General features: G+C 40.9%; 1 protein-coding gene across 1 annotated transcript in view; it reads left to right on the top strand.

Moving 5' to 3' along the window:
* The window catches only part of LOC130865188 (uncharacterized), a 90,356-nt gene that overhangs the window by 65,900 nt on the left and 8,409 nt on the right, over positions 1–16,047 (top strand). Inside the window, exons 10-21 of the mRNA XM_057756084.1 lie at positions 5,864–6,266; positions 6,358–6,803; positions 12,093–12,498; positions 12,590–12,753; positions 12,909–13,314; positions 13,406–13,569; positions 13,725–14,130; positions 14,222–14,385; positions 14,541–14,946; positions 15,038–15,201; positions 15,357–15,762; positions 15,854–16,017. Coding sequence (XP_057612067.1) covers positions 5,864–6,266; positions 6,358–6,803; positions 12,093–12,498; positions 12,590–12,753; positions 12,909–13,314; positions 13,406–13,569; positions 13,725–14,130; positions 14,222–14,385; positions 14,541–14,946; positions 15,038–15,201; positions 15,357–15,762; positions 15,854–16,017 — 3,699 coding nt within the window. The remainder of the gene's footprint in view (positions 1–5,863; positions 6,267–6,357; positions 6,804–12,092; positions 12,499–12,589; positions 12,754–12,908; positions 13,315–13,405; positions 13,570–13,724; positions 14,131–14,221; positions 14,386–14,540; positions 14,947–15,037; positions 15,202–15,356; positions 15,763–15,853; positions 16,018–16,047) is intronic.

Raw genomic sequence — 16,047 nt, 5'->3', positions numbered from 1 at the left:
CCACATTACCAAAGGTGTTGATCAGCTGTAGGAGATCTTTGATAGAGTTTTTGGGGTCGCTTAAGTATACTATCATATCATCTGCAAATAACAAAAGCTTAACTTCTTCCTTTCCAATACGAATCCCCTTGATCCCGTTATGTTGTCTTATTGCTATTGCTAGAACATCAGGCACAATATTGAAGAGGTATGGAGAGAGTGGACATCCTTGTCGTGTTCCTGATTTTAGTGGGATGGCTTTGAGTTTTTCTGCATTTAATTTAATGTTAGGTGTCGGCTTGCTGTAAATAGCTTTTATTATATTTTGGTATGACCCTTATATCCCTAATCTCTCCAAGACCTTTATCATAAAGGGGTGTTGAATTTTGTCAAATGCTTTTTCAGCATCTAATGAAATGATCATATTGTTCTTTTCTTTCAGTTTATTTCTTTGGTGGATTACATTGATTTGCGTATATTGAACCAGCCCTGCATCTCTGGGATGAAGCCTACTTGATCATAATGGATAATTTTTCTAATGTGTTCTTGGATTCGGTTTGCCATTATTTTATTGAAAATTTTTGTGTCGTTATTCATGAGTGATATAGGCCTGTAATTCTCTTTCTTGGTTGGGTCTTTGTGTGGTTTTGGTATCAGGGTAATTGTAGCTTCATAAAAGGAATTTGGCAATGACTCTTCTCTTTCTGTATTGTGAATTACATTAAGGAGTATAGGTATTAGGTCTTCTTGGAAGTTCTGGTAGCATTCTGCATTAAAACCATCTGGTCCTGAGCTTTTTTTGGAAGGGAGATTTTTGGTAACAGTTTCTAATTCTTCACGACTAACAGGTCTATTTAGATCGTTCACCTGGTCTTGGTTTAGCTTTGGTATATGGTACTTATCTAAAAAAAATGTCCATTTCTTTTGCATTTTCCAGTTTTGTGGCATACAGGCTTTTGTAGTAAGATCTAATGATTCTCTGAATTTCCTCTGTGTCTGTGGTTATGTCCTCCTTTTCATTTCTGATCTTAGTTTTTTGTGTGTTCTCTGTCTGTCGTTTAATTAGTTTGGATAGGGGTTTGTTGATCTTATTGATTTTCTCCAGGAATGAACTTTTTGTTTTATTGATTCTTTGGACTTTTTTCTGAGATTCTATTTTGGTTTTTTTTTTTTTCTTTTGGTTTTTCGAGACAGGGTTTCTCTGTGGTTTTGGAGCCTGTCCTCGAACTAGCTCTTGTAGACCAGGCTGGTCTCAAACTCACAGAGATCCGCCTACCTCTGCCTCCTGAGTGCTGGGATTAAAGTTGTGCGCCACCCCTGCCCGGCTGAGAGTCTATTTTGTTGATTTCTGCCCTCAGTTTGATTATTTCCAGTCTTCTACTCCTCCTGGGAGCATCTGCTTCTTTTTCTTTTCTAGAGCTCTCAGATGTGCTGTTAAGTCCCCAATGTATGCTTTCTCTGTTTTCTTTAAGTGGGCACTTAGTGCTATGAACTTTCCTCTTAGCACTGCTTTCATCATGTCCCATAGGTTTGAGTGTGTTGTCTCTTTATTTTCATTAAATTCAAGGAAGACTTTAATTTCTTTCTTAATTTCTTCCTTGACCCAGGTGTGGTTCATTAGTTGACTGTTCAGTTTCCATGAGTTTGTCGGCTTTCTGGGGTTAGCATTGCTGTTGCCTTCTAACTTTAATCTCTGGTGATCTGATTAGACACAGGTGGACACTGATTTTTTTTGTATCTGTAGAGGTTTCCTTTGTTTCCTAGTATGTGGTCAATTTTCGAGAAGGTTCCATGAGCTGCAGAGAAGAAGGTGTATTCTTTCCTCTTTGGGTGGAGTATTCTATAGATGTCTATTAAGTCCATTTGCTTCATTACCTCCAACAATTCTCTTAATGCTCTACTAGGTTTCTGTCTGATTGACCTGTCCATTGGTGAGAGAGGTGTGTTGAAGTCTCCTACTACTAGTGTGTGTGCTTTGATGTCTGCCTTGAGTTTAGTAATATTTCTTTTACATAAGTGGGTGCTTTTATATTAGGAGCGTAGATATTCAGGATTGAGACTTCATCCTGATGAATTGTTCCTGGTATGAATATAAAGTGTCCATCTTAATCTCTTCTGAGTGATTTTAGTTTGAAGTCTGTTTTGTTAGAAATTAGTATGGGCACACCTGCTTTTTTCTTAGGACCATTTGCTTGAAAAACCTTTTCCCAATCCTTTATTCTGTGTAGATGCCTGTCTTTGTGGTTGAGATGTGTTTCTTGTAAACAGCAGAATGTTGGATCCTGTTTTCGTATCCAATCTCTTAGCCTATGCCTTTTTATAGGTGAATTGAGACCATTAATATTAAGTGATATTAATGACCAGTGGTTGTTTACTCTGGTTATTCTTGTTGTTTTTGGTAGTAGAGTTTGTGTGTCTCCCTTCTTTGAGTTGTGCTGTTGAAGGGTCGCTAGATGCCTGAGTTATTGTAGGCAGTGTTGGCAATGTTGGATTCCTTGGACTGTGATTTTCCTTCTATTACTTTCTGTAGGGCTGGATTTGTGGCTACGTATTGTTTAAATTTGTTCTTATCCTGGAATGTTGTTTTCTCCATTGATATTGAACGATAGCTTGGCTGGGTATAGTAGTTTGGGTTTGCATCCATGGTCTCTTAGTTCCTGCAGTACCTCTATCCAGGACCTTCTGGCTTTCATGGTTTCCATAGAGAAGTCAGGTGTAAGTTTGATTGGTTTACCTTTATAAGTTACTTGCCCTTTTTACTTTGCAGCTCTTAATATTCTTTCTTTAATCTGTATATTTTATGTTTTGGTTATTGTATGGTGAGGGGATGTTTTTCTTTGATCCAGTCTGTTTGGTGTTCTGTATGCTTCTTGAATACTCAAAGGAATATCTTTATGTTGGGAAAGTTTTCTTCCATAACTTTGTTAAAAATATTTTCTGGGCCTTTGAGCTGTGACTCTTCTCCTTCTTCTATCCCTATTATTCTTATGTTTGGTCTTTTTTATTGTTTCCCATATTTCCAGAATGTTTTGTGATGAGAATTTGTTGTTTGCTGTTTTCTTTGGTCAGTGTGTTTATTTTTTCTATCATGTCTCTGAACCTGAGATTCTTTCTTCTATCTCTTGTATTCTATTGATTATGCTTGTTTCTGTAGTTTCTGCTCATTGACCTAGATTTTCCATATCCAGCTGGTCCTCAGGCCTGCGTCCTGGTGTCTAAGCCGCTTGGGCCTGTGTGCCGGTGTCTCCACCGCTTGGGCCTGCGCGCCACCTGTCCAGACATGTTGATCTGATTAGACCAAAAGAATTTGTGATTCTTTCCTGGATTGTTGGCTTTTATCTATATCTTTTGAATGGTGTTTGAATTAATTTGTGCTTTCAAATTAGTTTCTTGTTTTAAACCATGCTTAATTCTCATCTTAAATGAGCATGATACTTTGACATTTTTAAAATATTCTTTTCTGATTTTAAGTCTTCACTAGATAATTACAGAAAGTAAGCCTCACTATGGTGTGCGCTGTCAACACCCCAGCACGATTCCATTCTCCAAGCTATGTTGAGCCCCACATGTCATCTATTCTCTTGATGACCTTCCTGAATAGCCATGTCCCATTCACCACAAAACAAAACCATGCCATCTCAACTAGAGACAACCCAACACACTGCTATGTTCAATGAGGCCTACCACCTTTTAGATCCATCCATATGAATTTAAGGGAAAAATTGAATATCAGGTGTGGAGAGGTGATGATGTCTATCCTAGTGAGTTCTTAGAGAACTTACAGGCACAGTGAAAAAACCACTGACGCAGTTCCAACCTCAAGACCCAAGTCCCTAGTCTAAGTCAGCCCAGAGTTCCTGAGTCTGTCATTTTTCTAACTTGGGGCTTACCTAAGAGTTGAAAATGTCCTCAAGGTTTGATGTGAAAAGCCTTACAATTCCTCATGTGCCTGAATGCTTGGTCTCTAGGATGGAGTGCTGATTGGTTTGGGAAGTCATAAATCAATAAAGCACTAGAGCATCAAGAGGTATTAGGTGACTGGACGCAACAAGGGATTGCCAAAGCCATGGAACCAGTTACTTCAGCTGCATATTCCCAAGGCCAACTTCCCCATCTCCTCCATCTTCCATGCCTCTGCTGTTCTCAGAAGGCATGAGACAAGGGAGTCCTTATGCCCCTTAAGTTGCATTCTGTTAAAGAAATGTTCACTGCCATGATAAAAATAATGCAGTCGCTCTTATTAGACAGAGAAACTATCTTGGGTTACTCCTTGCTGTTACTGGTCCAACCTTGGCAGTAACATAACTTGTCCTTTGTGAGAAATGATAGGAATTTGTTCCTAAAGGACATTCAGTGCATCCTGCAGCTGCAGAGAAAGTCATGTTGGATAGAGAGCATTTGTATCTAGCATCTGTCCTCATACACTTGGGATTTCCCAGTCTCATGGACCATGACATTGGGAGATTTCTTCTATGTTGCCATGAGGTTCATATTCTGTGCAATCTTTGAAGTCACAGAGTCACTGCTGGTGTCTGAGACATTGATTTCTGCTTGTTCCCATTTGACAGTTTTTTTCTAAATTTGGTCGTCCCTTTTCAAAAATTTTGTTTGGCCATGTGATACTATAATTTCTTTTGGGGTTTGTTGTTTTATTTCAAACCTTAACTATGAAAAGTAGAAAATATGTCTTGAGACATGTATCTATACATATAGTGAGCTGAGCATGGATCATTTTCAGCTGCTGTGTTATATTGCAAAAGCCCCTGGCATGTGCTTACTGCACTCCCCTTTTAAGAATCCACAAACACATCCACAGCTCTAGTTAGCACAAGATATGTCTGGAACTTGCACAGTACATCCGAAGCTGTGTCCATGTGTATTTCAGAAAGCTACATTTCATTCGTTGTGAATGAACATGGACTCTTCCCGCTAAACTTGTCTCTTAACTGATGATCAGTTTTTGTGTGGATTAACCCCTAGTACTCATTGCTGAACATACTGAGAACATGAGGTATCTCTAATGTGTTACTGAACAGTGTTGAATAGGGAATCTCACTTCAGATGATGGGCAACAAGTACATAATATTATACATTTTGACTGTGTATTTGAGTGTGCATGTAAGTTTGTCTGTGTCTGGGTTTGTGTTTTTGTGTGAGTGTGTAAGCCCACAGTGTGCACAAATTTGTGTGTGTGTGTGAGTGTGTGTGTGTGTGTGTGTGTGTGTGTACATTCACTGTTTTGGCATCAGGGTACTACTGCCATCTTAGAATGTTTAGAACGATCTTTTTGTCTCTGGTAAAGCAGCTTTTGAGGATGAGTGATCTCCATTATACAGAAAGACCTATTCTCTTTCAATCTTGTACTCATATGGATCTTAGCATATTTTATAAGCTCCTGAATTCCTCATCATACTCAGGTGCAGCAGTGGGAGGCAGGTGCTATTGCATTATAGGTAGCTTCTTATATCTCTGTTTGTGTTGGCTTTGTGAATTAAGTAATCTCTTTGAGGATTGTCAACACAAAGTTTTCTCGCAGCTCCTAGAGTTCCCATGGATCTTACTCATCTCTTTCCTGTCTCATATTTCAATAATATGTGTCTTCCTTTGGGGGGTTCATATCGAGTGATGACATTTTGATCATCCTTTCAAAGGACCAGCTCTTTGTTTCAACTGCCAAGTGATCTCTAGCTATGTTCTTTCTTATCCTTTCTCATAACAGTTTTGAGGCTGGAATGTTGTGCTTTGTTTGTTTGCTTTTTGCATCTTTGACCACCAAGATGCGTCATTAGGATGTTTGTGAGACTTTTGATTTCTTGACGTACAAACTGATTGTCAGAACTTTGTCTCCTAATGTTGATTTTGCTTTTTTTTTTTTCATTTCTAGCATCTTATTGCAGAGCCAATCCCCACCAGAAAAGGTGGAGGACATGGCAGATGAAGTATCCTGGGTCCATCTCACTGATGACAGTTTACAGTCTTCCAAACAATTAGCGTCGGAGTACTCTATTTCAAGCCTTGTCAACACAACCTGCTCACTGACTAACATAGTGGCAGAAGAGAACTGTGACACAATTTTGCCAAATAGATTTTATGAGACCTTAGCCAAAAACGACGCCCTTTTTCAGAAAAATCATATCTACAGGTGGAAAAGCAAATATCATCCACAGGTCTGCTACTCCAGGAGGCTCTCTCTTCATCTCACCCTCCCTCGCTTTCCACTGAGGAGGTGGAGTGAGCTGGCTCTGCCAACCTTCATGACAGAACCCAAAGTAAAGAAAGGCCAGGAGGTAAATGAAAAAACTAGCAAGGGTTTCTCTAAGTCCAGCTCCCCTGATTTATACATCAGATCTTAACTCACCTGCGAATTCTGCCCCACAGGGTGCTGATATGAAGGCAGAAAATGCTGCAAACAAATCATCTGAGGCCACTAAGATGGAGGACATCACTTATACTAACACAAATTTAGATGTGTTAGAGATCGTGGAAGACATCAACGAACAAAAAGATCTTGAAGGAGATGTTCCTGACATCACACAGAACAATACCACCTGTTCCGACATCAACCACCTGAACACAAGGGATATCCTTTATGCTGTGTCCCCTCCATCCCCTTCCCAGCATGAAAACGATTATGAAATAGTCGAAGACGTTATGAGGAGGGTGTTACCATCAAAATCTCCAGACGAGCAGCTCCAGAAAGCACCCATAGCTGCCAACAAGCACACTAGAAGGGGCTGTAAGTGTGTCAAAGGGAAGATCAAGAACTTGTTTGTAAGGCTTTCTTGCTGCCTTCCTACCCGAAGCAAAGAGTATACAACATCTAGGTAAGGATAACAAGGACTGGGAAATGGAGATCCAAGAAAATGATGTACTTGGATGACAAAATTAACATTTGTCTTTGATATGTTCTTAGCAAGGCACTTTGCCACAGGCAGGCATCAGCCATTTGTAGGATACGAACGTTAAGATATCCGGCAACCTAGAAGTAGCTTTCACAGTGATGCCTGCTCATGAAGAGACTGGGGTGGTTGAGACAGAAGCAGACAGCAGAGTGTGTTGGCAGGGTCTGGGGTGCAGTGAGACAGGAGGAAGGAGCCTTTGTGAAAGGGACAACAGTTTAGGAAGGAAGAATCTTATGGAAAGCTCTGGCACCACAGAGCAGATTTTTCTTTTTTTTCTCTTTCTTTTCTTGTTTTTCTTTACTTTCTACATTTACTTCAACTTTTCTCTTTTCATTACCAACCATTTTCTACTATCTATGCATTTATCTTTGCCATTTTGTACATTGGTTTATTTCTAAACCTTAAAGCTGTTGTCAGTACATATTAGCTGTAAAATTAAAGCATTCAACAACTCACCAGCTTTGTTACTTCCCACAGCATTTCCCTGGTCTGATCAATTCCCTTATAATTGTAAGACTCTTCACCAGCCACCATGCCATACGTGAGACAAAATATGGCTGGGAATCTTGAGGTACAACACATTTTCTATGACATCGCAGTGTCCAGGACAGGCTACGAAGCCTATGATTCCCATAATTGGGAGTTTAATAAGAAGGGAACGGACTGTCACTAGTTTAGAAACCAGGAGGTCTGTGGCAGTCAGATTCACTAGAGAACTTGAGGGTCTAGGTGAAAGCAATATTGACAAAGCCCATGTGTTCACTCTCCAGTGAATAACACATCTCTCACTCAGGTCAGCAGAAAGCTCACTGAGTGCATTCTAGGCATTACTGCTGTTTTCTTTAGAGTCAAAATGTTCTCCTAAACGATCTAATGATAGAGGTCTAACACTATCTCATCATCTCTGAATTCCTGGTCACTACAGGGGGTGCTATCTGGAGAAGTTGTGAAACAGTCAGGTAGTAGAACCCAGAAGGAGAAATTGGGCATTACAGGAAATGGAACCTGGAACAGCCATGCAAGCATGCTTGAGATCCTCATTCCCTGGTCTCCATTCGTGCCTTTCCTGTGCATTGTTACCCAGGGTGTGAGTGGAGGACTTATGGCAGTGATGTTGCTTCTTCTAAGGACTGGGTCACTCTCAGGAAGAAAGAAATGCAGTTCTGGGAGACACAAGGAAAGAAATTCCTTTTGTCCTGAAGAGCATGAATGCAATGGACAGATTGTGAGGTCTTGCAGACCCTGCTCATTGAAGGCACTGGCCAGTCTGGGTCTTGCCTTACACTGCAGAGAAGGTATTGCCTTGTTAGCTTTAGGGAATTTGGACTCAGAATTTGGGTCAAGTTCACATGGTTACTTTGATCACTTGGAAACAGACATGTTGATCTGATTTGACCAAAAGGGTTGTGGTTCTTTCCTGAATTGTTGGTTTTTATATATATATTTGAATGGTGTTTGAATTGATTTGTGCTTTCAAATTAGTTTCTTGTTTCAAACCACCTTTATTTTTTTCTCTTAAATGAGTATGATTCATTGACATTTCAAAAATATTCTATTCTAATTTTAAGTCGTCACTAGTAGGAGATAATTGCAGAAAGTAAGCTTTACAATGAGGGGCACTGTGAATATACCCCCAGTTTGATTACATCCTCCAATCTTTTGTTGAGCCCCAAATGTCACATATTCTCTTGATGGCCTTGTTGAATAGCCATGTCCCATCCACCACAAAACAAAATTTCAATTAGGGACCTCCCACCACAATACTATGTTCAATGAGACCTACCATCTTTTAGAGTACATCCATGTAAGGGTAAGAAAAAAATGAATATCTGGAGTGGAGAGGTGATGACGTTTATCTTAGAGAGTTCTGAGAGAACTTATAGACACGGTGAAAAAAACCACTGAAGCAGTTCCAACCTCAGATAATGCAGACCCAAGACCCTAGTCTAGCTCAACTCAAGAGTTTCTGACTCTATCCTTCTTCTGACTATGGTGCTCACCCAAGACTGGGGGAATACATCCGCAGGGTTTGATGTGAAAGGACTCACACTTCGATATGGGCCTGAATGCTTGATCTCTGGAATGCTGATTGGTTTGGGAAGACAGAAAACATTAAAGTATTGGAAAGAAGCAGGAGGAATTAGGTGACTGAATGCAGCAAGGGCCTGCCAAAGCCATGGAACCAGTTCCTTCAGCCTCATCTTGCCAGGTCAACTTCCCTAGCTCCTCTATCTGCCATTCCTCCCCTGTATTCAGAGGGCATGAGACAAGGGAGACCTTTTGTCCCTTAAGTTGCATTATGTTAAGGATATGTTCACTGCCATGATAAAAATAATGCAGTCCTATTATTAGACAGAGAACCTACCTTGTGTTACTCCTTGCTGTTACTGGTCCAACCTTGCCAGTTACATAACTTGTCCTTTGTGAGAAATGATAGGAATTTGTTCCCAAAGGACATTCAGTGGTTTGGACTTGATTGTGAAGCTGAAGAGAAAGTCATGTTGGATGGAGATGCTTTGTATCTAGCATTGGTCCTGATACAATTGGGATTTCCCAGTCTCTCGGACATTAACATTGGGAGTCTTCCTCTCGTTGCCATGAGTTTCATGTTTTGTGCAATCTTTGAAGTCACAGAGTCACTGCTGGTGTCTGAGACATTGATTTCTACTTGTGCCCATTTGACTTTTTTTCTAGATTTGATCCCTTTTTTCAATTTTGTTTGGCCATGTGGTACTATAATTTCTTTTGGGGTTTGTTTTTTTTTTTTTTTTTTTTTTTTTTTTATTTACAACAACAACCTTGTTTTATTCATAGTTTCTTCAAAAATTACAATTAAAACTTTGTTACAATCATGTGTCTCTACAAGATATAAAAGTAGAGGTGAGATTGTCAGGGGAGCAAATGCTACTAGCAGAGGGAGAGAGAGAGAGAGAGAGAAGAGGAGCTTAGGCCTGGGCTCTTAACATGTTTCACATACAATGTATCTTGTATGAAAATGTTCTTATGTAACACAGTATCTGGTACAATGTATACAGACTCTGAAATTTCATCAAGTTATTAATTTTAAATTGCTCCAAATCTTTGCCTCCAAGCTGGTGAGCATTTTGTATGTCACAATAGGTAAACATAGCATATTTTTCTGAGGCAAAAGGTTTACTCAGTGTTAAATTTTGATGAAGACAAAACTATAGAGAGAAGGAAAAATCTACATGAATTTTAAAAACAAGTGGAAATTCCAAAAGTGCAGGAGACAACTTTTGGTCTGCATGCAATCTCTTGCTTTTCTATGTTTTAAAAATTATTTCAGTGGGAAAGTTTGAGCAGCACTGCTCGGAGTATTTGATAATTTCCTGACTCAGTTTAAGAACGTGGGTTCTACACATGTGTGCCTGTTTCAATGGGCCTTCTGAAGCAGAAGATGACATAGTCACTGAGTCTGGACTCTGGAGCCACAAAATGAAAACCTAAGAAATCTGTTTTGCAATCTGGTGTTTTTGAGGACTTGAGTTATTTTCACATGTTCCCATGTTTCTTGAAAAACAGAAGATGTCAAAATGCATGAATATTTCTCCATTTTCCAGACTCTTTTTGGACATTGATATTTTTTTTCTTTTTTTTCTTTCTTTATTTATTTATTAAAGATTTCTGCCTTCTCCCCGCCACCGCCTCCCATTTCCCTCCCCCTCCCCCGAACAAGTCCTCCTCCCTCGTCATTCCTAAGAGCAATCAGGGTTCCCTGCCCTGTGGGAAGTCCAAGGACCACCCACCTCCATCCCGGTCTAGTAAGGTGAGCATCCAAACTGCCTAGGCTCCCACAAAGCCAGTACGTGCAGTAGGATCAAAAACCCATTGCCATTGTTCTTGAGTTCTCAGTAGTCCTCATTGTCCATTATGTTCAGCAAGTCTGGTTTTATCCCATGCTTTTTCAGACCCATTCCAGCTGGCCTTGGTGGGATTTTATTTCAAACCTTAACTATGAAATGTAGAAAATATGCCTTGAGACATGTATCTATGAGCATGGATCATTTTCATCTGCTGGTTATATTGCAAAATCACCTGGCATGTGCATATTGCACTCCCCTTTTAAGAATCCACAAACACATCCATGGCTCTACTTAGCTCAGGATATGTCTGGAACTTGCACAGTACATCCAATGCTGTGTCCGTGTGTATTTCAGAAAACTACAACATTTCATTCTTCATGGAAGAGTATGGACTCTTAGTGCTAAACTTGTCTGTTAACTGATGATCCTTTTTGTGTGGACTAACCCCTAGTACTCCTTGCTGAAGCCCTGAGAACATGAGATATCTCTTAGGTATTCTTAAACAGTGTTGAACAGGGAATCTTATTTCAGATGATGGACATCAAGAACATTACAATATACATTTTGTGAGTGTGTGTAGTAGTGTGTGTGTTTGTGTGTCTGTGTATGTGTGTTTGTGTGTGTGCACCCTCAAATGTGCATGAGTGTGTGTGTGTGTGTGTGTATTCATTGTTTTGGCATCGGGGTACTACTGCCATCTTAGAATGTTTAGAAAGATATTTTTTTCCACTGGTGAAGCAGCTTGAGGATCATTGATCTCCATTGTTTTTAAAGACAGCAGGTATGTTCCTTTATGCAATCTTTGGTCCTGGCTCTCCTTATACGGAAAGACTTATATTCTTTCAATCTTGTACTCATATAGATCTTAGCACATTTCATAAGCTCCTCAATTCATCATCATAACCAGGTGCAGCAGTGGAAAGGCAGCTGGTGGTGCATGTTTGGTAACCTTTTACATCTCTGTTTGTGTCTGGTCCATGAATTTAGCAATATCTTTCTTTGAGGATTGTCAACACTTTGGAGTACAAGGTTTTCTCACAGCCCCTAGAGTTCCCATGGATCTTACTCATCTCTTTCCTGTCTCACATTTCAATAATATGTGTCTTCCTCTGGGGGGTTCATGTAAAGTGTTGTCAGATTTGTTCATCCTTTCAAAGGACCAGCTCTTTGTTTCAACTGCCAAGTGATCTCTAGCTCTGTTCTTTCTTATCCTTTCTCATAACAGTTTTGAGGCTGGAATGTTGTGCTTTGTTTGTTTGCTTTTTGCATCTTTGACCACCAAGATGCGTCATTAGGATGTTTGTGAGACTTTTGATTTCTTGACGTACAAACTGATTGTCAGAACTTTGTCTCCTAATGTTGATTTTGCTTTTTTTTTCATTTCTAGCATCTTATTGCAGAGCCAATCCCCACCAGAAAAGGTGGAGGACATGCCAGATGAAGTATCCTGGGTCCATCTCACTGATGACAGTTTACAGTCTTCCAAAAAATTAGCGTCGGAGTACTCTATTTCAAGCCTTGTCAACACAACCTGCTCACTGACTAACATAGTGGCAGAAGAGAACTGTGACACAATTTTGCCAAATAGATTTTATGAGACCTTAGCCAAAAACGACGCCCTTTTTCAGAAAAATCATATCTACAGGTGGAAAAGCAAATATCATCCACAGGTCTGCTACTCCAGGAGGCTCTCTCTTCATCTCACCCTCCCTCGCTTTCCACTGAGGAGAAGGTGGAGTGAGCTGGCTCTGCCAACCTTCATGACAGAACCCAAAGTAAAGAAAGGCCAGGAGGTAAATGAAAAAACTAGCAAGGGTTTCTCTAAGTCCAGCTCCCCTGATTTATACATCAGATCTTAACTCACCTGCGAATTCTGCCCCACAGGGTGCTGATATGAAGTCATCAGAGACACCCAAGTCAGCAGAAAATGCTGCAAACTTAACATCTGAGGGGACACACAAGGACGCTAAGGTGAAGGCCACCAGAAACCTTTTTCGAAGGTTTTTCTGCTGCCTCTGCATGCCAAGGACAAAAGAGACAACATCCAGGTAAGGAATAACAAAAGAATGGAAATTGCACTTTTAAGGAAATGTGGTGGGTGAGGCCAGTTAATCTCTTATGATTTGAGCTGACTTTTCGAAGGCACTTTGCCCATGGCACTTTGTCTCCTAATGTTGATTTTGCTTTTTTTTTTCATTTCTAGCATCTTCTTGCAGAGCCAATCCCCACCAGAAAAGGTGGAGGACATGCCAGATGAAGTATCCTGGGTCCATCTCACTGATGACAGTTTACAGTCTTCCAAAAAATTAGCGTCGGAGTACTCTATTTCAAGCCTTGTCAACACAACCTGCTCACTGACTAACATAGTGGCAGAAGAGAACTGTGACACAATTTTGCCAAATAGATTTTATGAGACCTTAGCCAAAAACGACGCCCTTTTTCAGAAAAATCATATCTACAGGTGGAAAAGCAAATATCATCCACAGGTCTGCTACTCCAGGAGGCTCTCTCTTCATCTCACCCTCCCTCGCTTTCCACTGAGGAGAAGGTGGAGTGAGCTGGCTCTGCCAACCTTCATGACAGAACCCAAAGTAAAGAAAGGCCAGGAGGTAAATGAAAAAACTAGCAAGGGTTTCTCTAAGTCCAGCTCCCCTGATTTATACATCAGATCTTAACTCACCTGCGAATTCTGCCCCACAGGGTGCTGATATGAAGTCATCAGAGACACCCAAGTCAGCAGAAAATGCTGCAAACTTAACATCTGAGGGGACACACAAGGACGCTAAGGTGAAGGCCACCAGAAACCTTTTTCGAAGGTTTTTCTGCTGCCTCTGCATGCCAAGGACAAAAGAGACAACATCCAGGTAAGGAATAACAAAAGAATGGAAATTGCACTTTTAAGGAAATGTGGTGGGTGAGGCCAGTTAATCTCTTATGATTTGAGCTGACTTTTCGAAGGCACCTTGCCCATGGCACTTTGTCTCCTAATGTTGATTTTGCTTTTTTTTTTCATTTCTAGCATCTTCTTGCAGAGCCAATCCCCACCAGAAAAGGTGGAGGACATGCCAGATGAAGTATCCTGGGTCCATCTCACTGATGACAGTTTACAGTCTTCCAAAAAATTAGCGTCGGAGTACTCTATTTCAAGCCTTGTCAACACAACCTGCTCACTGACTAACATAGTGGCAGAAGAGAACTGTGACACAATTTTGCCAAATAGATTTTATGAGACCTTAGCCAAAAACGACGCCCTTTTTCAGAAAAATCATATCTACAGGTGGAAAAGCAAATATCATCCACAGGTCTGCTACTCCAGGAGGCTCTCTCTTCATCTCACCCTCCCTCGCTTTCCACTGAGGAGAAGGTGGAGTGAGCTGGCTCTGCCAACCTTCATGACAGAACCCAAAGTAAAGAAAGGCCAGGAGGTAAATGAAAAAACTAGCAAGGGTTTCTCTAAGTCCAGCTCCCCTGATTTATACATCAGATCTTAACTCACCTGCGAATTCTGCCCCACAGGGTGCTGATATGAAGTCATCAGAGACACCCAAGTCAGCAGAAAATGCTGCAAACTTAACATCTGAGGGGACACACAAGGACGCTAAGGTGAAGGCCACCAGAAACCTTTTTCGAAGGTTTTTCTGCTGCCTCTGCATGCCAAGGACAAAAGAGACAACATCCAGGTAAGGAATAACAAAAGAATGGAAATTGCACTTTTAAGGAAATGTGGTGGGTGAGGCCAGTTAATCTCTTATGATTTGAGCTGACTTTTCGAAGGCACTTTGCCCATGGCACTTTGTCTCCTAATGTTGATTTTGCTTTTTTTTTTCATTTCTAGCATCTTCTTGCGGAGCCAATCCCCACCAGAAAAGGTGGAAGACATGCCAGATAAAGTATCCTGGGTCCATCTCACTGATGACAGTTTACAGTCTTCCAAAAAATTAGCGTCGGAGTACTCTATTTCAAGCCTTGTCAACACAACCTGCTCACTGACTAACATAGTGGCAGAAGAGAACTGTGACACAATTTTGCCAAATAGATTTTATGAGACCTTAGCCAAAAACGACGCCCTTTTTCAGAAAAATCATATCTACAGGTGGAAAAGCAAATATCATCCACAGGTCTGCTACTCCAGGAGGCTCTCTCTTCATCTCACCCTCCCTCGCTTTCCACTGAGGAGAAGGTGGAGTGAGCTGGCTCTGCCAACCTTCATGACAGAACCCAAAGTAAAGAAAGGCCAGGAGGTAAATGAAAAAACTAGCAAGGGTTTCTCTAAGTCCAGCTCCCCTGATTTATACATCAGATCTTAACTCACCTGCGAATTCTGCCCCACAGGGTGCTGATATGAAGTCATCAGAGACACCCAAGTCAGCAGAAAATGCTGCAAACTTAACATCTGAGGGGACACACAAGGACGCTAAGGTGAAGGCCACCAGAAACCTTTTTCGAAGGTTTTTCTGCTGCCTCTGCATGCCAAGGACAAAAGAGACAACATCCAGGTAAGGAATAACAAAAGAATGGAAATTGCACTTTTAAGGAAATGTGGTGGGTGAGGCCAGTTAATCTCTTATGATTTGAGCTGACTTTTCGAAGGCACTTTGCCCATGGCACTTTGTCTCCTAATGTTGATTTTGCTTTTTTTTTTCATTTCTAGCATCTTATTGCAGAGCCAATCCCCACCAGAAAAGGTGGAGGACATGGCAGATGAAGTATCCTGGGTCCATCTCACTGATGACAGTTTACAGTCTTCCAAACAATTAGCGTCGGAGTACTCTATTTCAAGCCTTGTCAACACAACCTGCTCACTGACTAACATAGTGGCAGAAGAGAACTGTGACACAATTTTGCCAAATAGATTTTATTGGACCTTAGCCAAAAACGACGCCCTTTTTCAGAAAAATCGTATCTACAGGTGGAAAAGCAAATATCATCCACAGGTCTGCTACTCCAGGAGGCTCTCTCTTCATCTCACCCTCCCTCGCTTTCCACTGAGGAGAAGGTGGAGTGAGCTGGCTCTGCCAACCTTCATGACAGAACCCAAAGTAAAGAAAGGCCAGGAGGTAAATGAAAAAACTAGCAAGGGTTTCTCTAAGTCCAGCTCCCCTGATTTAAACATCAGATCTTAACTCACCTGCGAATTCTGCCCCACAGGGTGCTGATATGAAGTCATTAGAAACACCCAAGTCAGCAGAAAATGCTGCAAACTTAACATCTGAGGGGACACACAAGGACGCTAAGGTGAAGGCCACCAGAAACCTTTTTCGAAGGTTTTTCTGCTGCCTCTGCATGCCAAGGACAAAAGAGACAACATCCAGGTAAGGAATAACAAAAGAATGGAAATTGCA

This window comes from Chionomys nivalis, chromosome 23, assembly GCF_950005125.1.
Source record: "Chionomys nivalis chromosome 23, mChiNiv1.1, whole genome shotgun sequence".
NCBI classification, from domain to species: domain Eukaryota; kingdom Metazoa; phylum Chordata; class Mammalia; order Rodentia; family Cricetidae; genus Chionomys; species Chionomys nivalis.
Note: the sequence above shows the minus strand (reverse complement) of the source record. Positions and strands in the feature narration are given on the sequence as shown.